Raw genomic sequence first — 26,582 nt, forward strand, 5'->3', positions numbered from 1 at the left:
CTGTAGTGATTCCTGTGTTATTATTCTGTCATTTTACTGAATTGTCAAGTCTTGGCATAAATGGCAGATCATATGTAGACCACAACACAGTGATAGGCCCTTTAATAATGGTTTTAAGGAGTACTGAGTTTGTGCACAACAAATTCAACCAACCTCGCAGTGTTTAACAATTTCAGTGTTGGGATACACATGTGAGCCTCTGACTTTTTTCGCTGTCACATTTTAATGTCATCAGGTACATTAATAATTCCAAGAAGAAGCAATCTCATGATCTCAACAAAACCACCCAATAACTTAAATTTTGGTGCAAAATCCTAGAAATCATGCCATTTGATGACTGTCTTTAATATGGCTAGATTCTAATTTTTAATAGGTGTTTCAATTAACAATCTTGTTTCCTTGCAAAGTGATTTTAACACTGAAGTCATTGTTTACATGAAAATACTTTATACAATGAAGTATACATTTTACAATGAATTAGACAATGAAAATACAATGAATTACACATTTTAGTATATGTATATATATCAAATGTCCATAATCTTTTAATACATATATAAGCATATGTAATATGGATGTGTGTTTGTGTGTGTGTGTGTGTGCTTACACATAGAAAGAGCATGTCACTGACTTTTTATTGTTAGAAAAGCAAGTCTAAATCACAAAATTTGGTTACACTTTAGAGTGAAACAGACTTAGATTCAAACCCCATCACCAACATTACTGGCACTAGGCCTTGGTCAAGGGCTTCCTTCTTCTCTACTGTCAAACAGAATGAGAATTACTTCACAGGCCTATGGTAAGGATTAATCACAAGAACATAAAGTCCAAGCATTGCACCTGATACATGACAGGCACTCCACTTCAGAAAGAGTAAAAATTTTCCTTAAAGCAAGTCCAGTGCTCTGCCTGGATTAGGTAAAATTGAGAATAATGGGGATATTTTCCTAGTAGGTATGCTGAAACATATATCTAGTCGGTCACCTAGCACAACACATAAATATATAAATCAATAAAGCTTTCAAAAAATACATCGTTTGGGTTTGGAGCAAAGGAAATGACAATTTTTCCTGTTGAATGGTCTTTCACTCAATGTTAAGGTTGATCACTTAATCTTGGAAAATCCAGAAAATTCAACAGCTAAAACTCTCACCTACACCCTAATGCAGTCATTTGGGGTCTGTGTGGCTCTTTGTATTACTCTGCAATCTGTTCCACCTGCATCTTAATAGGTGGTCAAGTCATAGCTGAGTCCCAAAACTTCACTTTGGAATGTTCTGGCCTTTTAGGCTCAAAAAAAAAGTGTTTAGATTTAATGGTTTTATGGCCCATCAAATCCTGTGTGGTAGCCTCTAATTGCATCCAGGGGCTGGAATTTCTTTTAAAACCCTTTTTTTTTTTTTTTTTTTGACAGTTTAATAAGAATTTGCTAATATGCTGAGCATTCCTGGAACGCATTAGGTAGGTTTTAATTTTTCTTGATATGAGGTCCCAGCACTCCCTCATGTGGCACTTGCCCACATGACAAGTCAGAAGCAAAAGGATAAATGAATATTTAATCATTTTTTCTCTTTCTTTTTGATTTCTCATGTTTAAAAGGAGAAAAAACCATCTCAAGTAGCTCCATGAAACATGAAGGAAAATATTATTATAGCTACTGTTCATAAAACCTGAGAGGTTTCCATGATAATGTTCTTAAAGCACCAAGTGGTATAGTAAGCATTTTATTAATTGGCTATTTGAGAAGTCAGAGATTTCAGAGATGATCTACGTATCCTGGAAGACAAAAATTTAGCCTAATGATACTACCTATTTTATATGTGTTAGCATTTATGTTTATTATTGCTATTTCCTTCAATATGTTAAATATTCATAGAAATAATTCTTCTTTAAAGAATATAAAGAAAAAAATTCAAAAACATAAATAAAAATTATCTGCTAGAGTTTCAAATGGATGTGCCATTATAAGTAGAGGCACTTATAAAACATCTTAAATATTATAACATTTACAACTATTAAAAGGTTGATTAATCTATTGAATCCAAATTTTTTATTCGTAACACAGTACATGAAAAACTGCCCTCCATTCAGTATTTTTCAGATATTTTCCTTCCACTTTAAAAGACTTAGAATTTTATTTTTTGTTCGATTGTACTTCATGACCCATTGTTTATGCTCCCAAATTTTGCAAAAAGCGAGTATTTCCTAATTAATTTCACTTTCTGTGGCTTGCTTTATCTTCTCAAAGTTAAAAAGATAAAACAATTAAAATATAGGATGTTTGCAGTAAATATTTTAAGATGATAACATGGTGCTTGCCTTAGGATTCTTGCTATAGTTAATGATATTTGAAAATACCAGTAACGGAGCAGGATGTTATAGGTAGCACTGCCTAAGTGATTAATAACCGTAGCAAGGCATTTAACCTTTCTAAGCATTGATTTCCACATCCACAGGAGTTGGAGAAAGTTTCTTAGGGTTTTGCACTCACACATTTTAAGATGGTGGTAAGGATAGATGAATAAACAATAAAGTCAAATTACGTGGGACATACTAATTGCTCTATAAATGCTGGTGATCATTTTTCACAAGACTTTGAAGTATCACTTTCAGAGTTTATGCAACATTTATTAAACACATGTTTATGTTATTAGCAATATTCAGAGATAGTTACATATCTTGTTCCTCTCCTATAGACCAAGAATGTACTTTGAGAAAAGGACATCAAATGCACTCAAATGCTCACTGCCTCATCTAAACCCTCCAGGGCTGACACAGCTCTGTGGAAAGAAGTGGCCTGACATAAAGTGCATCTAAAACCTCAAGGATTGACATAAAGTGTAAATTTCAGAAGTGTTAGAAAAGGTAGCTCTATACTTTCAATTGTCTCTCTTTTTGCATTTGATAAAATTTTAAATGGGATCAAAATCACTTATTTGTATACTGAAAATATTGCAAAGATCATCCACTTCTATGTCAATTTTCGGGGTTTTTGTTTTTGGAGATTTTTGTTGTGAACGTTTTTTCTTGTGTGTGTTTCTTTCTTTCTTTCTTTCTTTTTTTTTTTTTTTTTTTTGTCTAACCAGCAGAACTATTTAAAGAACTTTTCTTTTGAATGCCAAAATGCAACACAAGTAGCTGCATGCTCAGTGTCACACCTAAGTTCTGTAAGATCCCTGGGAACAACCCCAGCCTCCTTGGGACGTGGCATTCAAACCACTGGTCTTGCTCAAGCAGCTCACTTTATCAATGAAGAAACATAATCCTAGAGAGTGAAAATGACCTGCCACAGAAATAAAACTAGTTCGTGGTAAATTTCCACATAAATCAGATGTCCCAGATGGACAGCCCAGGAGACACTTGTAGCCCACAAAAGTATTTACTTTGGCCCACATATTGTTGCCCCAAACAGTGTTTTAGGGAATTTTGATTTATTTGCCCACATTTAAAAACCAGGAGATTGCACGTAGAAATCAAGATTTCTGGCTTCCCTTAAAATTTTGGAAGATTTGGCAGCCCCACATCCCTGCTCCCTTGGGTCATCAAGAGCTAAGATGTGGCTGCCCCCTTCTGATGGAACATGAAATCTCAGATTCGCTGCAGTCTCCACCCAGGAGCTTGCACTGTTGTTTCGTTTGTTTGTGTGTTTGTTTGTTTGTTTCACTTTCATCTTTTTTTGGACATTTACATTACAAGCCTGGCTCCTAAAGGTACCTTTTTCCCCCAAGGTTTCTGCATAAAGCTTAAAATAAAAATATTTTTAGCAAAGAAAAAGAACAATTTTTATTTCCACTAAGATGTAAATGGAATATTCTTTACTGAAACTGAGTTTTTGTGTGTGAAAGATAAAGATTTTGGGGACTTTGGGCTCTGGGGGGCAAGTAAAGATCGTATATAAGCATTTCTAGCATTTATTTCATGAATCCTCACAAGAACTCCTACAGGTGAGAGCTCTGATTGAGCAAACATACAGGACATCTATGATTTGTTGTTTATCTGAAATTCAAACATAATGGGCCCTCTGTGTTTTATTTGGTAACCTTGTATTCATCATCATTTTGAAAATGAAAAAAGTATAGCTTCATTGGTCACTCTACAACCATGCAGCAGTGTAAAAGAGTAGAGTTTAGGCCGGGCGCAGTGGCTCACGCGTGTAATCCCAGCACTTTGGGAGGCAGATCACGAGGTCAGGAGATCAAGACCATCCTGGCCAACATGGTGAAACCCTGTCTCTACTAAAATACAAAAAATTAGCCAGCTGTGATGGTGTGCGCCTGTAGTCCCAGCTACCCAGGAGACTGAGGCAGGGGAATCGCTTGAACCTGGGACCCAGAGGTTGCAGTGAGCCGAGATAGCACCACTGCACTCCAGCCTGGTGATAGAGCAAGACTCCATCTCAAAAAAAAAAAAAAAAAGAGTCAAGTTCAGTCCTCAGTCCCAGTTAATAAGGTGGATGTGCCCCACAGTTGTGAGAGGAAGGGCAGAAAGGACCTCGAAGTTGAACTCTGAATAAATCTGGAGAGTCAACTGGGAAAATGAGACTATGGCACCATAGCAATTCCCAGAACTTTCTGGAGGCCCATTCTAATTACTCAAGCCAGACCATTGCCTGTGGACACCAATGGGTTTCACTTACTCTCACTAACCATGCTGAGGGGGACACTTCAGAGAGATTGATAACTAACCCCTGCTTTCTGAACCTGGCCCCAACTTCTCTTCCTTGCTAGGGTCTAAGTCCTTGGAGACAGGAATGCTTAGGGGCCAGATATTTAGGAGGGTAACAAAAAAAATACTCCACAACAAGTTCCATGGATTTCACCATATTCCCAAGGATTGACTTGCTTGAGAGGATTTCCATATTCCTTCTGGGAATGATGGAATAAATCCAATAATAACTTCATAATTCCATGTAAATTTTCTCAGTTTTCATAAATAAATCTCTGCCAAGTATGAATATTCTTACACTGTTACTTAAATTTGCCTATGGCTATCTATAGCCTTCAGTTAGCTATTATCCTGGTTTGCATACTTCCAGAAGCCAAAAATTACACAGAGATGTGAGAGCAAGTCATCTTATTTGGAAATGATCTCAGTGAATTGAAGGAATGGGGAAGTGAGAGAAGAATGGGAAGGAAGCCAGTAAAAGAGGGTATGTTCATGGGTAGGCAACTACTGTGGACAATGTGATTCAATCCTTCCAAGGATCAGTGGGTGACCGTATTAGAAAATGCTTCCATTACCCTGATCAAAGAGAGCTGGGGTGTATATCCACCTACTGCTGTACATCATTAGCTAGGGAACCCTCTCTCCCATTCCCCTACTTCAAACACACCTATCCATGGGCTCATGTTGCAAGAGATAATGTCAGGCAAAAAGTGGTAGGTCTGATGGAAATGGGAAGTAAGACGGGAATACATCCAGAGTGCAAGCACCATCTACTCCAGGCATTCATTCTTTCCTTGCAAGTAACCCTCTGTCCCACAACCAAAACACACCTGCCAAAGAGCACTCTACTATTAGCTGATGACCGTCAGCTTTCTGGATACACCTAAATATTAAATAGACTAATAACCTAATGGTCTTTGAAACATAGGATAAAACTTAGAAACCCTGGAGAAAGGTTTCTAGTACAAATACAGAATAGAAACTCTGATGTTGCTTCCCTGATAGGAACCCAATGGAGGATCCTAGATTTTTGAGGGCAGCATGTGCACACTTCCATGGCCTTCTCCAGTTCCTCTGTGATCTCGATGTCACCACCCTCTCTTTGTTCTGCTGGATCCACCTTATCCAAATGTCTATTGTGTAACTTATTCTGCCGAGGGGCCTGTTTTGCATGATTCTAAAACTATAATTACTTCTAGGGGATCATAATGGGCTTCTCCTCATGACACTTCATAGGACTTTCTGAAATTAAAGCTCTTGCAAAGTGGTAAGGAGCCCAGATTCTGGAGACAGAATACCTCTATGTGAATCCCATCTCTATCACTTATGAATTGTGCATCCCTAGACAAGGTCATTCATCTGGTGTGTGCCTCAGTTTCTCCTGTGTAAAATAGGTTTAATAATATGACCTATTTATTTGGGCTGCTCTGAGGCTTCAATGCTATAATACTCATAATATACTTAAAATAGTGTCTGGAACACGATAGTTGCTTTATAAGTGTGAAATAAATCTAAGGGAATAAGACTGTAATAAGCATTTAATATCCTCTTATGGTTACTTCTGAAGGAAATAGTCCTACTTACACTGTCAAATCATAGTTTCTAAAGAAGCTTTCTTTTCTGCTTTCTTCTCCTCTTTCTTCTCAGCTCAACTCCACCAAGAATAAAGACTGGTCTTGGAACCATCAGAAGTGACTTGGAGAATAAATCTGTCATTGACGAGCTATGAAAAACTGTTTTCTCTGTAACTCTAGCTACTTGCCCACAAAATGGGGACAGAAACACCTGGCAAATATCAAATAAAGTAACATGTGTTGGTATGGTTAGGCTTTGTTTCTCCACCCAAATCTCATCTTGAATTGTAATCCCAGGTGTTGAGGGAGAGACCTAGTGGGAGGTGATTGGATCGTGGGGGTGGTTTCACCCATGCTGTTCTCATGGTAGTGGGTGAGTTCTCATGAGATCAGATGGTTTTATAAGTATCTGGCATTTCCCTGCTTGCACTTCTCTCTCCTGCCGCCATGGGAAGAAGGTCGTTCCTTCCCCTTTGCCTTCTGCCATTGTGGTAAGTTTCCTGAGGCCTCCCCAGCCATGTGGAACTGTGAGTCAGTTAAACCTCTTTCCTTAATAAATTACCCAGTCTCAAAGAGTATCTTTAAATCAGTATGAGACGGAACTAATACATGTGGTAAAAATAATCTGCTGGTTCCAGGGTGCCTTACTAAGTGAGCTCTGCTTTTTGCCTTCTCTGCTTCCTTTCTTCATTTCCATTCTCTTCATGGTCCCTTGTTCCTTTATCTCTACTCTTTCAAATCTAATTTTTATCATTTCCTCCTTACAAAATAATTCAAAGAAGAGTTTATAAGATTGAGCCAAAAATCAGAAGAGTATAAAGTCAGGAGTAATCTCATCACTTATAAATAAACATTTGTAAATTGCGATATTTGAAACTAAATGTATTTTAGGACCTGACTCTTGTTTGCAACTGATTTCTTACAATTTTAAATTAAAATATCATTCTATGTTATTGCACTCTTCCTATAGTATAATTTTTTAATTTGATGCCATTTTTATGCATCATATTTTTTGCAAACTATCTCTAATTATGAGATGTTTGGGTATTTTTTTCTAGTTATTCTCCTGCTAAAAATAAGAAGCATGAAAATCCTTGCAGAAATGATTTTTTTCCTCAAAAATCATAATTATTTCCTTGGAATTCCTAGAAGAGAATTTTTAGCATCACATGGAATTTACATTTTTAGAGCTTCAATATACAGTGCCAGATTATTTTCTAGGAAGATTATTTCACTTTACACTTCTCTCAACACTGTTTGAAAATGCACATTTTCTCCCTAACCTAATCATACTGCCTGATCTTAAAATAAAAATTCGATATCCAGAAAATAAAACAGATGGTCATAATTTACATGTCTTTGCTTATTAATGAAATTGAATATTTTTCATATGTTTATTGGTTACTTTTATGTCTCCATTTGTAAATTTCCTATTTATATCTTTTGTTCATGTATTTCTCTTTGTCCCTTCGAGCAATATATTATTTTCTTCTTCAAATATAAGGGCTTTTTAAGTGGAAAGGACTTTAACCCTTTACAGTCTCATATTTTGTTTTCCATTTATTTCAGTTTACCATTTACTTTTTATTTTCGTTGAGATTTAAGAACACTAAAGTCTTAGTTTTTTGGTGTTCATTTGTTTTCTTTTGTTCTAAGGTTGTTGCCTATAGTTTCAAGCCTGAAAGGGCCTTTATGATCTTGATTTTGTATAGATATTAACCCATTTAGTATTTTCCTTTTTTTTCTTCTCTCTACTTATGTTTCAGGATTACCATAGACAAAAGGCTGGGGCCCCAAAGCCACTTATTTGTGTGTGGTCCTAGAATTAAGAAAGCTGCTAAGTCTGTCCAGCAAAACCTCATTGTGCCATTCTGATATCCCTGACAGAATTTTATGTCAGACATTTCAAGAAGGGAGGTGAATTCATAAGATCCTTAATTCTTAAAACTAAAATGTTTGAAAATATTATGTAGTCGTGTTATTTTTCTGCCCTGCTTAGCATCAAAAGAATTCATTTCCAACTTTTGTATGAGTTTCTGAAGCAGAATTTGGGGAGATTTTTTACTCTCCACAGCCTTTCAAATGTTCACAGTTGCTAGAGAACTGGAAATTAATACATTAGCCCTAATAAGAGATTTCTTTACATCTTATTTGATTTTCTCATCGCTCCCTCCTAAGGCAGCTGGAACTGCTCTACTGGGAATATAACTCATCCATAACAAAGAATCATGATCCAAAACCATGGAAGAAAACACAACCAACCGCGTTGCTCCATGTACTCTTTGGCTGTGAGAACAACTTTGATTTGGGGGAAGCAGGAGGGTTTTGAGATAGGGTAGCCACAGGGCTGAATTCCAATTCCGTAACTACCTAGCTGTGACCTTGGGCGAGTCTACATGTCAGAGATCCATTTCCTGAGACAGTACTATTAATACCCATAATATAACCAACAGTTACTGAGCCAGAACTTTGTATACCTGAACTCATTCAATCCTCACCATAACCCAATGAGGCAGGTACCGTTTTTGTCCTCATTTTACAGCCAAGGAAACCAATGCAGAGAGAGGGTATCTTGCCCAGTCACACAGCTGGAAAGAAGAGGAGCAGGACATGCAAGAACAAGCATTTTGATGATAGAGTCTACGAGCTTAATGTTTCTGCGTGTAAAAACATCAAGGAACACGTTTGCTTGGTGCATTCAGAGAAGGAAGTTGATAAACGTTAGCCCCCTTCTGTCCCTGTGGTGACAGTCTTCCTCCTACCTCGCACAGTGGCAAGCTCGCCATCCACATGAGCCATGCGCTGCATGGCCGTGGCCCCCACGCATATTGGCATGCTGACCCTCTGTCCTAAAACAGAAGTCGACAGATCTGTTTCAGCAACATTCCGGAGCATCCTTGGATACAGCTTCCATCTAGAATTTAAAAATAAATAAATAACATAAAAGGCTTTAGAGTTTCAAAAATATAACCAAAACTTTGACATTACATTTTAGTTAAAAAGAAAAAATATGATTGGATTTTTTCCCAACAAGCAAATGACTTTACAAAGCTAATGGAAAAGAGGCAATTTTACTGTTAGGATAGAAAGTTAACAGAGGGTAATTAATTTCCCAAGCAATTATTTAAGTATAATTAATATATAATAGTATTCACTCATTTTAGTCTGTACTTTTGTGAATTTTGACAAATGCATACAAATGCATGGTGTAACTACCATCACAATCAAGATCTAGAAAAGTTCAATCATTCCCAAAAATGTCTCCATTTTCTTTTGTAGTGAAACTCTCCCCAATTCAATCCCCTAACAACCACAGATGTATTTTGTTTTTGTCTCAATAATTTTGCTTTGCGAGAATATCATGTAAACAAAATCATACAGTGTGTCGCCTTTTGAGTTTGGCTTCTTTCACTTAACATAATGCATTAGAGATTTTCTCATGTTGTTGTATGTATCAATAGTTTGTTCCTTTTGGTTGATGAATAGTATTCCATTGTACAGGGGCACCATCATTTGTTCAATCATTCCCAAGCTAAAAGACATTTGGAATACCTCCAGTTTGGGGCAAAATTCTAAATAAAGCCACTACAAACATTCATGTATAGGTTCTTGTGTGAAGGTAGTTTTCATTACACTTCCCCAATCTTGAAAATCAAGATGGTATACAAATGCGTGGAGTTTAGATTAGAGTTTAAGAAGATACGCTATGTCTAGTTTGTCTCCTTTTTATGTGATCAACAGCAGCTTCAGGCAATTACTTTTAAAATTATAATTTGATTTCTTCAAAATTATTAAGCTATATGCTGTATTCATTAAAGTCTAATGAAGAGGGAAGGTTTTTTTATTAGTTTAACTTAACACTTTTCTCAAAAATGTTATTTGACAAAAACTGAAATTTGGGGGTTAAAAAGGTTTTGACTCCTGAAAATTATTTTAAATGACTGTTTCTGTGCTGCTTCTGTGTTGGAATGAAAATTACCAATAAACCAGCAACCAAAAATTCACCAGTAAGATTTACAGGAGAACTAGTTCTCTTTCCTCCTGTTAAAATATATATCTCCTGTTTGTTTTGATTTATTATTCTCCTCATTACTGCTGATTAAAATTGAAGAAAATACAGCCCTATTTCTAATATGCATCAGTATAATAAACATGTTGTTCAGGCACACATATATATCTAACCAGCATTCACCTAGTATTACCTAGATTTAACTCTGCTTCCACAAACAGCATGACTTTTTAGTAAATATAGTGAGGTACGATATAGTAATGCAGTAACTTGAAAACAAAAAAAAAAGAAGAAGAAAAAGAAAAAGCCCTTAATTGAAGTGTACTTCCTGTAGCGGAAGAAGAAATTCTGCCTTATGGTGCTTTGTGGAATAGCTAAGGGTCTGTAATCTAACCCCTCCTCACATAATAAAGTAAAAACATCCAGTCCCTGAAAAGCATAATAAAGAAGTTTTACTGTGATTTCTATGCTATTCCTTTGAACATCATAATTGTCATTATTTTATGTCACACCACATGCTCTGTTGCTGAAAATCTTTTCTTCTTGACGGACCCTCACAGCATGATTCTTTGATCTCCATTTTGAAGGGGGAGAAGCAGAAGCCTTGAAGAGAGTTTTTATTACCAATCATCTCTAAGTGTGTTATTAGAATGAGAGAAAACGATCTTAATAGCAGCCATTGGCAAGCCAGCCTTGGAAGGCATTAATATTTACTTAGAGCTAGAGAAACAATGAAAGCTTTATGAAAAGAACACACAACGCTGCAGGGCAGCAGCTCTGTGTGTGTGTGTGTGTGTGTGTGTGTGTGTGTGTGTGTGTGTGTGTGCCAAAAGGGACATTTTTAAAGGTCAAATTCCCATTTATAAAGCAAGGCTAAATCCTTCCATCTCCAGACAGTGGCTTTATGCTTGTCCACTTGGTGGCGCAGTCACTTTAATAACTGTGGGCTCTTACTTTCCCTTAAACAGTATTTTCTGTTCTGAGGATGTTACAGAGGTTTGTCAACCAATGCACAAAACATAATTCCTACGTAAAATTAGATAAAATCAATGGAATGGGAACATGAACGTTATCTAAAGAGTCCTCCATGTTTTGATATTTTTCAAATAGTAATAACAGCAACTATGTCAGATAGCTCACTAGCTTTCCAAGCCTTGCCCAACCCCACCCCAAATTTAAGTAACTTTCCCACAATCATATATAAAATAGCACCTCACCATATTCTCAGACTGTGCTCTCCTGGGCCTCCACTTTGGAAAAAGAATTGGTTCAACTTTTTGCCAGGGCCTCAAATTTAACTTATAAAAAATCAAATGATATACACACTCCTCACAAAGTAGCTGCCCTGTTGAAGGAAGACACGCATGCCTCACCCAGCTTTATAACTGTATGCTGTTTCTGAATCACACCAACTGAACATTGTGGGTTCATGTTTTATAAGGTGTGTAATACTATAATATTGCATTCCAATTTTCTCCACATTAATTTTTTACTCTAAGCAGTTAAAATATATAAAGCAAAAACACCTTATTCATCTGTTGTGGATACTAGATAAATGATTTTGTGACATTTATGCCCATGAGAACACAATGTCACTGGTAAGTTTACATCACTTCTCAAATATTAAAGTGAGAGAATGACATCACTTTTACCTATCTGTTATTTAAAAGAAAATGACGCAATCTTCAGTATCAATAGGTGACGCAGCAGCAAAGAGTTTCCTTTTCTGAAATTATGCAGGCCTCTAAGTGTCCAAATGGTTGAATTATCTTCCATCAATGATAATTTCAGAAAAAAAAGCTATGACACATGTGAAGACCATTGTTGAGAAGGCTACTTTGAATAAATGTGTAAGAGAAACAAATTACTGTTCTTCCTTGAATTAATCCCAATCAATTCCAGCCATGCAAAATGTAGCAAGTTGACATTTGCCCTGTTTTGTTATAACTGCAATAAGAAATTTTGTTCTTCTGGGTGGTTCCATTTATTTGTCCTTTTTAACATTTTTTTTCTATTGCCACAGTAATATTAAAGTCTCAAGTCTTACCGAAAAATATCTCCAAGCAACTGTTGGGTGACACGAGTGGCCCATGTCCCCAGAACTCGAAAATGTGGTTATCAGAGATGAGTACAGAGAAATAAAAGCTGTCACTGTGAATGACCTTTTGTTGTACTTGTGAGACGGGGAGGTGTATAAATTTTGTAAATGTGTTTGAAATACTCTGACCTGTATCACAACGGGTTATCTGAGGTTTGATTGTTTTGCACTTTTCATTAGAATCAGAATGTGAAATTTCAGGTTGTTTTCCTTCATGCCACCAACCCAAAGTCTCCACAACCCTGGCAGAAATTCTACTCTTGGTTTCACATGACCAGCTACATGATGCAGTGTGAGGAATCAAGGGTCACCTAGCAAGTCACAAAGCAAAAGAGGAATTGAGATATTAGCTAGGTAACAACCCCTAAAATGTGTTGCAATAAAAACTCAAGTAGTTGATAATAAAATAGCATCAGCTGTCCTCCAAAGAAAGTTGATCAATACTTTTTTTTTTTATTTAAAGCTGAACAAAAGAGAATGATCAAGGTTCATGGAAAAGGTGGCACTGCAAATTCATTTTCATTGTCTGTGTCCTATCCCTAAGTTACTCGGTACACACATAGGATGGGAATACTCACTGGAATACCATGTAATTCACATAAGGCATGAAGCACTTTTCCAGTTCACAACTTAGAAGTCACCAAACTTTCTACGTCTCCCAAAGTTCCTACAATTTATAGGGTTGCATAGGTGATCCATCTGCCTTGGGGCGTCCCTTTGCATCCTCTCTGAGACCTCCACTTGGCCAACTATTTGGGGCCCATTTTGCATCAATTCAATCCAACAGTATACTGGAGGTTGATAGGCATCCGGTGGAACGTAAGCTCCTATGGACAGGAACTTTGTCTGGCTCACTGCTTTTTCCTCAGTATGTAGTACACAGTGTAGCTCACGGAGACTCCTAATTAGCCCTAGTTAATTAGCTAGCATGGGACAAAGGGAATTAAGAAGTGAGGAAGGCTGTGTATACATGAAATAATCACTTGAGCATTGGAGGCCTAGCAATGCTGAGACACTAACCATATAAATCTGTCAAGGGTCTGAAATTTCCTTGGTTGTAATAACCTATTTGGATTAAGGTGTTTTCAAGAGACCACTCATAGGCAAATTTTGGTGGACAAAGTTAATGTTGGCCCAAGAAGGGGCATCTGCCAAGAGCAGAAACTTTTAAATGAGTCCAAAATAGTAAATAATGGTGCAGAATTTTAAGCCCCTCTACTCTCAGTCAACTTCCCCTCCCCTGACTTCCCTGGCGTTTGTTGAGCTCATTTGGGTCCCAGGCAAAACTTGAGACAAAGTCAAGGCTTGAAAGGATTGGGGAGAGGCCCTGTCCTTCACCCCATCACCATTTTTAGTCTCTACATGAATTTGTGGGTGAATCAGTGCTGCCTACCAGAGGCTACCTTGGCCGGGATGATTTTATTTCTCCTAATTTAAATATAGAAGACTGATTTTGAGTGATTTTGTTGTAGACTAAAGAAGAAATCACGGAGGAAAGCTGATTGTCTCCCCACTGCATATTTTCTGCCTTTTTGTCTTTAATTTATCACCATCAGTGAGTACCCACAATACTGAGTGCCTTTACTAAGAGCCATAATGTTAGATGGATGAGACTGAGTGGAGTGTAGTGAAGGCTCTCCTGTCTTGCTCCAGCAAATAAACCATTTTTTATAACTCAAAAAAAAAAAAAAAAAAAACTTTGAAATGATTTTATTTCTTGTTTTTATTACAAACAGAAAACATAAACCATGTCGCCCACCACCTTGTGCTTTGAAATATGAAAGTCAAGGGAAAACTAATTTGGGAAGAGAGATGAAGTGCTTTGAAGGAGAGATGAAACAGCAAGGTTGAAAGATTAATGCTACATAGACAAATTGAAATCTAAAGTGAAAGTTTAGACAACAGTAATCAAAATGAATGATAACACGAAAAGCCAGCAGGAAAAGAACATTTGAGCCAACAATCCAATCTGGTTCATCCGGATAAGATGGTTATCTAGCATTTAATGCTGTTTCCTACACCATGAACATAAGCACTTACTGTCATACTAAGAAAAAGAAAAGTCATCCGAATTTATCGCTATTTTTATATGTAGTTAAATTAATTGTTATCATACTTCCAAGTGAAGTTAACATAGGGTTGGCTCTTGCAGTCAGTTGTTCAAGATTCACAGGCTTGGAATATTTTTTAACAATTTAAAGGCCCAAGATTTCTTACAGCCCCAAGAACTTTCCCCTCTCTACCAAGCCTAAATCTGAACAAGTAATTACACACCACCAACGTAAAACTAGGAGATCTTATTTTGGTACAGTCTTCGTGTAATTTTAAAACACAATTTAAAAAAAGAAATTTTCTTACCTGGAAAATGCTGCAACATTATCGGCCAAAGTTTCTTCATCATTTGCTCCAGACCTATAATAGTCATATATAGACTTTGGAAGTACTGATTTAGCATGTTGTTCATAATCATTGATACAAATTAGCCGGGGGAGCATTTTCACAGGTTATCGTTATCCCAGATGGAGTTTTTTGGGTTTTTTTTTTAATGTATTGCTTTCTACATCCTCACTGTTCTGTTATTTGTCAATTATTAATAGACTTTTGCCAAAGTTCAGATTTAGTTCTCTGTTGCTTACATTTAGTGAGCAAACATTATACCCTGAGCCTTTGAAATTTCATTTGTAGGCTATCTTCCAAAGAACACTGAAGTCACACTCTGCCAAAGAACCCCGAAGTTGAGGTTGGGGAGGCAGCAGAAGGTGATGATGTGTCTATCACCTTAAAAAGGGCAAAGGAATAAGTAAAAAATTAAAGACTTAGAGGAATACCTGTATGAAACCACTCTTGGTTCAGTTTTGCCTAAGGCTGCTTCTTACACATGGTCTGTGCCTGTGCTGTTTGCTTGATACCCAGAATGGACTGCCCACCCATTTTCTTTCCACATTTGGATCAAGCACAAATCATATAAACAGGAGCTTATGATCAGAATGAGACATCCATGAAATACCGGGCATCCATGAAATTCAGGACTTCTGTACAATATAATATTTAGCTGATTAAAAACATAAACATTTGGCTTTAACGTGGAACATTAAGGCCAAATTTACAGCTAATTTTTTTACTCATTCTATATATTTCAGGTTTACAACATGATGTTATGAGATACATATACATAGAAAAATGGTTACAATAGGGAGGCAAATATATCATCTCACATATTTACTTTTTTGTGTGTATGACAAGAACAGCTAAAATCAACTTATTTAACAAAAATTCCTAATATGATACAATTTTATTAACTTTAGTCCTCATGTTGCACATTAGCTCTCTAGACCAGGGGTTCCAAACCCCCCAGCACGGACTGGTACCTGTCTGTGGCCTGTTAGGAACCGAGCCGCAAAGCAGGAGGTGAGCAGCCAGTGAGCAAGCATTACGGCCTGAGCTCTGCCTCCTATAGTGAACTGCACATGCGAGGGATCTAGGTTACATCACTCCTTATAAGAATCTAATGCCTGATGATCTGAGGTGGAACACTTTCATTCCAAAACCATCCACCTACCCCCACCACCTGTGGAAAAACTGTATTCCACAAAACTGGTCCCTGGTGCCAAAAAGGTTAGGGACCTTGTTGTAGACTCATGCATTCTACATGTCTGCTATTTTGTATCCTTTGACCTGTATCACCCCATTTCCTCTTCCCTGCTTCCCACTAGTGGTATTCACTCTCTCATTCTCTAGCTCTGTGCATTTGAAGTCTTTTTAAAAACAAAATGCCACCTATAAGTGAAATAATGCAATAGTTTCCCTTTTGTGCCTGGCTTATTTCACTTAGTGTAATGTTCTCTGGGTTCTCCTGCAAATGACAGGATCCCCTTCTCCTATAAGGCTGAATAATATTTCACTGTGTATATATCTATACATTTTCCTTACCCATTTGTCTCTTAATGAGCACTTAGGTTTCCCATTAATTCCTTTTTTTTTTTTTTTTTTTTTTGAGACGGAGTCTTTCTCTGTCTCCCAGGCTGGAGTGCAGTGGTGTGATCTTGGCTCACTGCAGCCTCTACCTCCCAGGTTCAAGACATTATTCTGCCTCAGCCTCCCAAGTAACTGGGACTACAGGCATGTGCCACCATGCCCGGCTAATTTTTGTATTTTTATTTAGTAAAGACAGGGTTTCACTATGTTGGCCAGGCTGGTCTCAAACCCCTGACTTTAGATGATCCAACTGCCTTGGCCTCCCAGAGTGCTGGGATTGCAGATGTGAGCCACTGCACCTGGCCTACCACTAATTCTTAGAGTCTTATCTTGCTCTGGAGAGGGTATAGGGAAGTGCTATTCCAAAAGACCTATGGTCTCAATCTATAATGTCACTCAATCATGGAACACCTGGGGAAGATTCACATTAGTAAGACATGCTCAAGAAAGCAATGATTTTAACTACAGCTAGACCTGTGTTTCAATCTAGGAGCCTCCACTTAAAGCCGTTGCCAGCTGTTCACTATCTAAATTCCAACCACCTACAACTGTAGAACTCATTCTTGAACTTGGAGCCTGTTTTTCATAAACGTAGCCTGCCAAGTAGTATATCTCCATGCCCTGTGGAACAGCCCTCAACCACAAGCCCAAGAAAGCTGGTGCATTAAACACCCCAAATTTCTCATTCTTCTGGTGGGATTACTTCTAGGCTTATCCTTTACATTGCGGGTTTCATTTGCCCACAGTGTGAGCTGGTTGATAATCTACATAATCTATGCTGTATTGGCTACCTTCCTTTTTTTTTTTTTTTTTTTTTTTTTTTTGAGATGGAGTCTCGCTCTGTCGCTAGACTGGAGTGCAGTGGTGCGATCTCGGCTCACTGCAACCTCTGCCTCCCAGGTTCAAGCGATTCTCCTGCCTCAGCCTCCAGAGTAGCTGGGATTACAGGTACATGCCACCACACCAAGCTGATTTTTGTGTTTTTAGTAGGGATGGGGTTTCACCATGTTGGCCAGGATGGTCTCCATCTCTTGACCTCGTGATATACCTGCCTCAACCTCCCAAAGTGCTGGGATTACAGGCATGAGCCACTGCGCCCTGCCTGGCTGCCTTCCCTTCCAATCAGACTTTCTTACTCCTCATTGGTGCTTCCTTCACCTCCCAGATAAACTCCTTGTGTTTGAATGCTTGCCTCTCAGTCTCCTTTTGGTGAAACTTAAACCAAGACAAAGAGAAATAGTCATCCCTACCCTGAGGAGTGACTGTGAGGACAAAGGATATATCGTTGATGAAACACTTGGCATACAGTAGGCACAGCTGACCTTTGAACAAAAAAAAGAGTCCACTTATATGTAGATTTTCCTTAGATTCTTCCACCCCTGAGATGGCAAAAACAACTTCTTTTCTTCCTCTGGCTCCTCATTCTACACAATGTGAAGATGACAAGGATGAAGAGTTTTGATGTTCCACTTACACTTTATGAATAGTAAATATATTTTCCCTTCCTTATGATTTTCTTAATAACATTTTCTTTTCTCTAGCTTGCTTTAGTGTGAGCATACAGTACATAACACATGTAACATACAAAGTATGTGTAAGTTGATTTTGTTATTGGTAAGGCTTCCAGTCAGGAGTAGGCTACTAGTTGTTAAGTTTTGGGGGAGCTGAAAGTTATACACAGTGGGTCGGTACCTCTAACCCCCATATTGTTCAATGGCAAACTGTATTTCATTAATAGTACTCACCCTCATCTTCTCAATATACTTTACCAACACATTTTTCCAAAAGACATTTGTTTAATGTCAATTATATAAGGACAATTCCCTAATGTATAAGAAATTGGACAAAGGGATTCTTGGGCTTCTGGAAGGCCATTGCCATTTTTCTTAAGTAAGTTAATCCCTTGGAGTATTTCTTTTTTCTTTTTCTTTCTTTTTTTTTTTTTTTTTTGAGACAGAATCTCCCTCTGTCGCCCAGGCTGGAGTGCAGTGGTGCTATCTCGGCTCACTGCAAACTCTGCCTACCGGGTTCACGCCATTCTCCTACCTCAGCCTCCCGAGTAGCTGGGACTACAGGCACCCACCACCATGCCTGGCTAATGTTTTTTGTATTTTTAGTAGAGACAGGGTTTCACTGTGTTAGCCAGGATGGTCTCGATCTCCTGACCTCCAGATCTGCCTGCCTCGGCCTCCCAAAGCGCTGGGATTACAGGCATGAGCCACCGCGCCCGGCCTCCCTTCGAGTATTTCTTTGCTAGATTTGCAATTAGTCCAATTTATTTTCTACACCCTCAAGAGAAGTGCCTTTCATAAATAATGTATATTGATATAATCAGACCTTTTTGAAAATTGCCTTATCCCATGCTTCAGGAGGCTTTATATGGTAGAAAGGATAGGGTGTAAAATCATATCTTACAGTGGGTAAGTACCCTTTGAGTTTATTTAGGAGAAGGAAAATCATCTAAGATGAAGAACAATACTAAGGGGTTCAGTATGTAATCTGTGAGTTAGTTTTGACCTGTGGCCACAGAGTGAACACAGAGCACAGTCACCTGTTATATGAAATTCCCATGCTGTGGGTCATCAAAAGGAGCAGGAGAGAGGATATGGATTAAATCTGTTTTTCCTACTGACAAAGCAACAAGAAACGAAAGATGCAGACTCCATAGCAGCCTATTGGGCAAACTGGGAATGAAACTAGAACCAAAAATATAAGCCATTAGGTCTTTCCCAGCTGTAATGATAGATATAGTATATAAAAAATAAAGGGTTTAAATTAACCAAATGGTCATATGCTGTTAAAATTGACATTGAATTTTATAGTACATAGGTTTATTCTCAAAGTTCACAAATGCTTACTTTTTGCATCAGTGTAGTGACAGATAAAATGACATATTAAAATTGCTATTAGGATGTGGAAAATCTGCTAATAGCATAAGCAAGTTCTAAATAACTCAGTCTCATAGTTAACAAAATTATTATGAAAATGTGGTCAAAGGGATCTTAATTATGGCTTATAACTGATTCAAAATTTAAAGATTAAGGCATGACCTTTTATTTGCATATTTATGTGCAAATTTAGCATTTATTAAAACAATTAGCATCCTGCAACTAATGTAATTAGAATGAAGAGGCAATCTAATATTCTTTATCAGGTCAAGTCCTGGTGAAACTAAAGAAGACACATAAGGGCCAGTGGTTCTCCAAGTGTGGCTTTGAACCAGCAGTATCAGTATCACCTAGGAAGTTATTAGAAATGCAAATTCCAGGTGTCATCCTAGTCCTACTGAATCAGAGACTCTACAGCTATTTGTGCTGTAACAAGCCTTCCAGGTGATATGATGCCAAATATTGTTTGAGGACCATGGTTTATGCGAGACGGAATGTAAAGGGGGATTTTTTTCTTAAGAGGCTTATTCATTTTTATAATTTCAACTTTTATCTTAGATACCGGGGTACATATACAACTTTGTTACCTGGGGATATTGCATGATGCTGAGGTTTGGGGTACAAATCCTGTCACCTAGGTAGTGATCACAGTACTCGATAAGTAGTTTTTCAATCCATGCTCCCTTCCCTCCCTCCCCACTGTAGTAGCCTGCAGTGTCTGTTGTTCTCATATTATGTCCATGTGTACTCAATGTTTAGCTTCCACTTCTAAGTGAGAACATGCAGTATTTGGTGTTCTACTCCTGGATTAATTCACTTAGGATTATGGCCTCCAATAATCCATGTTGGATTGTTGCTGTGAAGGACATTGTTCCATTCTTTTTTATGGCTGTACAGCATTCCATGGTATATATGTACCACATTTTCTTTATCCAATCTACCATTGAAGAGCACCTGGGATGATTCCATGTATTTGCTATTGTGAATACTGCAGCAGTGAACATATGAGTGTATGTGTCCTTTTGGTAGAATGATTTATTTTCCCTTGGGTATATACCAGTAATGATATTTCTGGGTGGAATGGCAGCTCTATCTAAGTCCTTTGAGAAATCTCCAGACTGCTTTCCACAGTGGCTGTACTAATTTACATTCCCACCAACAATGTATAAACATTCTCTTTTCTTCACAGACTCTCAAACATCTGTTGCTTTTTTGACCTTTTAATAATAGCCATTCTGACTGGTATAAAATGGTATCTCATTGTGATTTTGATTTGCATTTTTCTGATGATTAGTGATGCTGATAATTTTTTTATGTTTCTTGGCTGCTTGTCTGTCTTCTTTTGAGAAGTGTCTGCTCATATCCTTTGCCCATTTTTTAATGAGGTTATTTGTTTCTTGCTTGTTGATTTGTTTATATCCCCTATAAATTCTGGATATTAGGCCTTTATTGGATGCATAATTTGCAAATATCTTCTCCCATTCTGTAGATTGTCTGTTTACCCTGTTAATAGTTTCTTTTGCTGTGCAGAAGCTTTTTGGTTTAATTAGGTCCCACTTTACTATTTTTGTTTTTATTGAAATTGATTTGGGAACTTAGCCAAAAATTCCTTGCCAGGGCCAATGTCAAGAAGAGTGTTTCCTAGGTTGTCTTCTAGTCATTTTATAGTTTGAGGTCTTACATTTAAATCTGCGATCCATGTTTAGTTAATTTTTGTATATGGTGAAAGGGGTCCAGCTTCAGTCTTTGGCATATGACTGGCCAGCTATCCCAGGACAATCTATTAAATAGAGAGTCTTTTCCCCATTGCTTGTTTTTGTCAGCCTTGCCAAGGGTCAAATGGTTGTAGGTATGTGGCATATTTCTGAGTTTTCTTTTCTGTTCCATTGGTCTATGTATCTGTTTTTGTACTAGTACCGTATTATTTTGATTACTGTAGCTTTATAGTATAGTTTGAAGTTGGGTGGTGTGATGCGTCCAGCTTCGTTCTTTTTGCTTAGGATTGCTTTGGCTATTTGAGCTCCTTTTGGTTCCATGTGAATTTTAGTTCTTTTTGTTGTGGTGGTTGCTGTTGTTTTTTCTAATTCTGTGAAGCATGACATTGGTAGTTTGATAGGAATAGTGTTGAATTTGTAGATTGCTTTTGGCAGTATGGCTGTTTTTATGATGTTAATTCTTCTAATCTATGAGCATGGAATGTTTTTCCATCTTTGATTTCCTTCAGCAGGGTTTATAGTTTCCTTGTAGAGCAATTTCACCTCCCTGATTAGCTGTGTTACTAAGTATTTCATTTCTTTTGTGGCTGTTGTAAGTTGAATTGTGTTCTTGCTTTCACTGTCATCCTAGACATTGTTGATGTATAGAAATGTGACTTATTTTTATACATTGATTTTGTATCCTGAAACCTTGCTGAAGTCACTTATGAGTTCTAGGAGACTTTTGGCACAGCTTATAGGATTTTCTAGGCATAAAATTATATCATCAGTGAACAGAGATAGTTTGACTACTTCTTTTCCTATTTGGATGCCTTTTAGTTTTTTTCTCTTGTTTGATTCCTCTGGCTAGGACTTCCAATCTATGTTAAATAGACAAGATGAGAGTGCAGAATCTTTGTCTTGTTCCAGGTTTCATGGGGAATGGTTTGAACTTTTGCCCATTCAGTATAAGGTTGGCTGTGTGTTTGTCATAGATGGCTGTTACTATTTTGAGGTATGTTCCTTCAATACCCAATCTGTTAAGGGTTTTTGTCATAAAGAGATGTTACATTTTATCTCATGCTTTTCTACATCTATTGAGATAATCATATAGATTTTGCTTTTAATTGTATTTATTAAAATTAGAATGTGGTGAATAATTTAATTTAATTTAATTTAATTTATTAAAATAATAAATGTGGTGAATCACATTTATTGATTTTGCATGTATTTCCTACTTGATTGTGGTGTATGAACTTTTCAATGTGCTGTTGGGTATAGTTTGCTAAAATTTCGTTGAGAATTTTCACATCTATGTTCATCAGTAATATTGGCCTGAAGCTTTTTTTTTTTCTCTGTTGTGACTCCCCAGATTTTGGTATCAGGCTGATTGTGGCTTCATACAACGAGTGAGGAGCCCCTCCTCAATTTTTTTTTGAATAGTTTCAGTAGGATTGGTATCAGTTCTTCTTTGCACATCTGGCAGAATTTGGCTGTGAAACCATCTGGTTCAGGTCTTTTTTTTTCTTGGTATGTTGTTTATTACTCATTCAGTTTCAGAAGTTGATATTGGTCTGCTCAGGGTTTCCGTATCTTCCTAATTCAATCTCAGGAAATTGTGCACTTTCACGAATTTATCCATTTCCTTTAGATTTTCTAATTTGTATCCCAGAGTTGTTCCTAGTAGTCTCTGAGGATCTTTTGTATCTCTGTATTTTTGTATTTTGTATTTCTGTAGTTGTAATATTGCCTGTTATTTCTGGTTATGCTTATTTGGATCTTCTCTTTTTCTTTGTTGGTCTAGCCAGTAGTTTATCAATCTTTTTTTTAATTCGTTTTATTTTATTTTTTTTGAATAACCAACTCTTGGTTTCATTGATGTTTGTTTGTATTTTTGCAGCTCGATTTCATTAAGCTCTTCTCTAATTTAGCTCTTCTTTTCTTCTGCTAGATTTGAGGCTAGTTCATTCTCTTTTTTTCTAGTTCCTTTAGGTGTAGAGCTAGTCTGTTAATTTGAAATCTTTCTAACTTCTTGATGAAGGCACTTAGAGCTATAAACTTTCCTTTTAACAATGCGTTGGCTGCACCCCAGAGATTTTGCTAAGTGGTGTCCCTATTTTCATTAATTTCAAATAATTTTTTATTTCTGCCTTAATTTCAGTGTTTACTCAGGAGTTTTTCAGGAGCAAGTTGTTTAACCTCCACGTATTTGGGTGGTTTTGAGAGATTATTTTGATTTTGATTTCCGTTTTTATTGCACTGTGGTCTGAGAGTGTGCATGGTATGATTTCAATTCTTTCAATTTATTGAGACTGGCTTTATGACTGAGCATGTGGTCAACCTTAGATCATGTTCTGTGTGCAGATGAGAAAAATATATATTCTGTGGTTGTTGGGTGGAGTGTTCTGTAGATGTCTATTAGGTCCAACTGGTGAAGAGTTGACTTCTTCCAGAGTTTCTTTGTTGGTTTTCTCCCTTGATAATCTGTCTAACACTCTCAGTGGGGTATTGAATTCTCCCTATTAGTGTGGGGTTGGTAAATCTTTTCTTAGGCCAAGAAGAACTTGCTTAATTAAACCGGGGACTCCAGACTGGGTGCTTATATATGTATGTAGTTAAGGCTTCTTATTGGATTGTGTAATGTTCTTCACTGTCCTTAATATTTATTGGAATAATGTTTGTTTTATCTGATATAAGAATAGTGAATCCCACTCTTTTTTTTTTTTTTTTTTTTTTTTTTTTTTTTTTTTTGAGACGGAGTCTTGCTCTGTCGCCCAGGCTGGAGTGCAGTGGCGCAATCTCAGCTCACTGCAAGCTCCGCCTCCCAGGTTCACGCCATTCTCCTGCCTCAGCCTCCCGAGTAGCTGGGACTACAGGCACCCGCCACCTCGCCCGGCTAGTTTTTGTATTTTTTAGTAGAGACGGGGTTTCACCAGGTTAGCCAGGATGGTCTCGATCTCCTGACCTCGTGATCCGCTCGCCTCGGCCTCCCAAAGTGCTGGGATTACAGACTTGAGCCACCGCGCCCGGCCAATCCCACTCTTTTTTGTTTTCCATTTGCATGGTAAACATTTCTTCTTCCTTTTATTTTGAGTCATTGGTGTCATTACATGTGCAATGGGTCTCTTAAAGGACAACAGATGATTAGGTCTTATCTTTTTATCCAGCCTAGCACTCTATGTATTTTAAGTGGGGCATTTGGCACGTTTGCATTTAAGGTTAGTATTGATACGTGTGGTTTTAATCCTGTCATCATGTTGTTAGCGGGTTGTTACATAGACTTAATTGTACAGTCATTTTATAGTGTCTGTGGGCTATGTGCTTACACATGTTTTTGTGGCAGCAGGTGTCATTCTTTTGATTCCATGTTTTGCACTCCGTAAGGGCCTCTTGTAAGACTGCTCTAATGAAATGTACTCCTTCAGCATTTGCTTATCTAAGAAGTATTTTATTTTTCCTTCATTTATGAAGCTTAGCTTGGTTGGATATGAAATTCTTGTTTGAAATGTCTTTTCTTTTAGGGCACTGAAAATAGATCCCTAACCTCTTCTGGGTGGTAAGGTTTCTTCTGAGAGGCCTGCTTCTAGCCTGATGGGGTCCCTTTCATAAGTGACCTGCCCCTTCTCCCAGTTGCCTTTAAGATTTTTTTCTTTTGCATTGGCATTGGTGAATCTGATGACTGTGTGCCTTGGGGATGGTCATCTTGAATAGTATCTAGCTGGGGTTCTCTGTATTTCTTGGATTTGCATGTCAGCTTCTTTAGAGAGATTAGGAACATTTTCACGAATTCTCTCTTCATTAAATGTATTTTCCAGGTTATTCATTTCCTCTCTTTCTCTCTCAGGAATGCTAACGAGCTGTAGATTTGGTCTCTTTACATAATCCCGTATTTCTTGGAGGTTTTGTTCATCTTTCTTATTTCCTTTTTCTTTATTTTTTTGTCTGACTGAGTTGATTTCAAGAACTGGTCTTTGAGCTCTGAGATTCTTTCCTCATCTTGTTCTTTTCTGCTGTTAATACTTGACAACTGTTTTATGAATTCTTGTAGTGAATTTTGCAGTTCAAGGAATTTAGTTTAGGTCTTTCTCAAAATGGCTACTTTGTCTTTCAACTCCTGAATCATTTTACTGGATTGCTTGGTTTCCTTGGATTGAGTTTTAACTTATTCCTGGATCTCAATGAGTTCCCTTGCCATCCAGATTCTGAATTCTATGTCTGTCTTTTCAGACTTTCACACTGGTTAAGAACCATTGCTGGAAAGCTAGTGGGCTCATTTAAACACTGGCTTTTTTAACTGCCAGAGTTCTTACACTGATTCTTTTGTATCTTGGAGAGTTGATGTTCCTTTGACTGTGTTATGCATTGAGTATAGTCCATTGGCTTCATTTCTGGAAGTTTTCAGAGGGCTAATGCTCTGTATAGGGTCTTGTTGAATTATTGTAAATAATATAGCTTCGATGAATGGAGGAACAACAGGTTTTTTGTCTTGAGTTGAATTAGATAAGACACGTACACACATAAGAAGATTAAATTTTTTTTAAAAATCCACTTTTTTTTTTGTACTACTGCAGCCCAACAGTTGATTTGGAGTACCATCTTAGTAGGTAAATTCTGAAATGCAGTCCCCACATTGCTTAATCTCTTGGTGAATAGAATGAAAAGCAGTGGTTGGAGATTAGAACAGCTTTTGTTAATTTGCAATGAGTGCATTGTTAAAATATCTTATATTCTTTCAGAGACAATACATTCTTTAAAACTTCTCTCCAGGTCTCCTGTGAAGTCAGATGCTAAAAGAGGCACAGCACAGCAAAACAAGTTCAGGTCTTGTTCAAGATGCTAAATGTTATATTTGCACACCCATCACCCCCAGCCTCCCCGCAAGTTTGGGAATCAGAATGGTAAACACCAATGCAAATGGAATCTGCTGGGTTCAGGCCCCCTCCTTCACTGTGGCCAGAAGAATAGGCTTTGGTGTTTTTTTGTGTTTTCTTGCCACTGGACTTAATAAAAATCTTAACCTCCAATCCCCCTTAATATCCCAATAAAATCTGCAGAATAGTCCAGGCTTGGTGGCTTATGCCTGTAATCCCAGCACATTGGGAGGCTGAGGCAGGCGGATCATCTGAGGTCAGGAGTTCGAGACCAGCCTGACCAACATGGCGAAATCTTGTCTCCACTAAAATTTAAAAAAAAAAAAAATTATTTGGGTGTGGCATCATATACCTGTAATCCCAGCTACTCAGGAGACTGAGGCAGGAGAATTGCTTGAACCTGGGAGGCGGAAGTTGTGGTGAACCAAGACAGCACGATTGCACTCCAGTCTGTGCAACAGGAGTGAAACCCCGTCTCAAAAAAAAAAAAAACAAAAATCTGCAGAATAGTGTCCTGACATCTCCACAACCTTTGGATATTTTCCAAACCACAGGGTCATCTTGAGGAACTCTCTCCTGTTCCTTTCTCTCAAGGGTAACTAATCACAACCTAGAAGGAAGCAATAAGTACTTCTCAAATGGAATTTTTTCATTATTTGTCATAGATGTAATTTAGACTATTACATCTATTACTATTACATTGTTTGGAGAAATGTCATATTTCCTGTTTTTATCCTTTTAAGAGGCATTTTATTTTAAATGAGGAATAGAGTTTGGTTGAGTCTTAGATATTTCCATCCTTCTGGAC

The 26,582-nt window shown here is 37.6% G+C and overlaps 1 protein-coding gene across 1 annotated transcript in view; it reads right to left on the reverse strand.

Annotated features, from left to right (window-relative positions):
- Positions 1-14,926, reverse strand: part of LOC105481537 (hydroxyacid oxidase 1) — a 55,943-nt gene extending 41,017 nt beyond the window's left edge. Inside the window, exons 1-2 of the mRNA XM_011741186.2 lie at positions 14,705-14,926; positions 9,002-9,153 (exon numbers count right to left, since the gene is read on the reverse strand). Coding sequence (XP_011739488.1) covers positions 9,002-9,153; positions 14,705-14,841 — 289 coding nt within the window. The 5' untranslated portion in view covers positions 14,842-14,926. The remainder of the gene's footprint in view (positions 1-9,001; positions 9,154-14,704) is intronic.
- Positions 14,927-26,582: the final 11,656 nt, after the last annotated feature.

Source organism: Macaca nemestrina, chromosome 15 (assembly GCF_043159975.1).
Source record: "Macaca nemestrina isolate mMacNem1 chromosome 15, mMacNem.hap1, whole genome shotgun sequence".
Classification (NCBI taxonomy): Eukaryota; Metazoa; Chordata; class Mammalia; order Primates; family Cercopithecidae; genus Macaca; species Macaca nemestrina.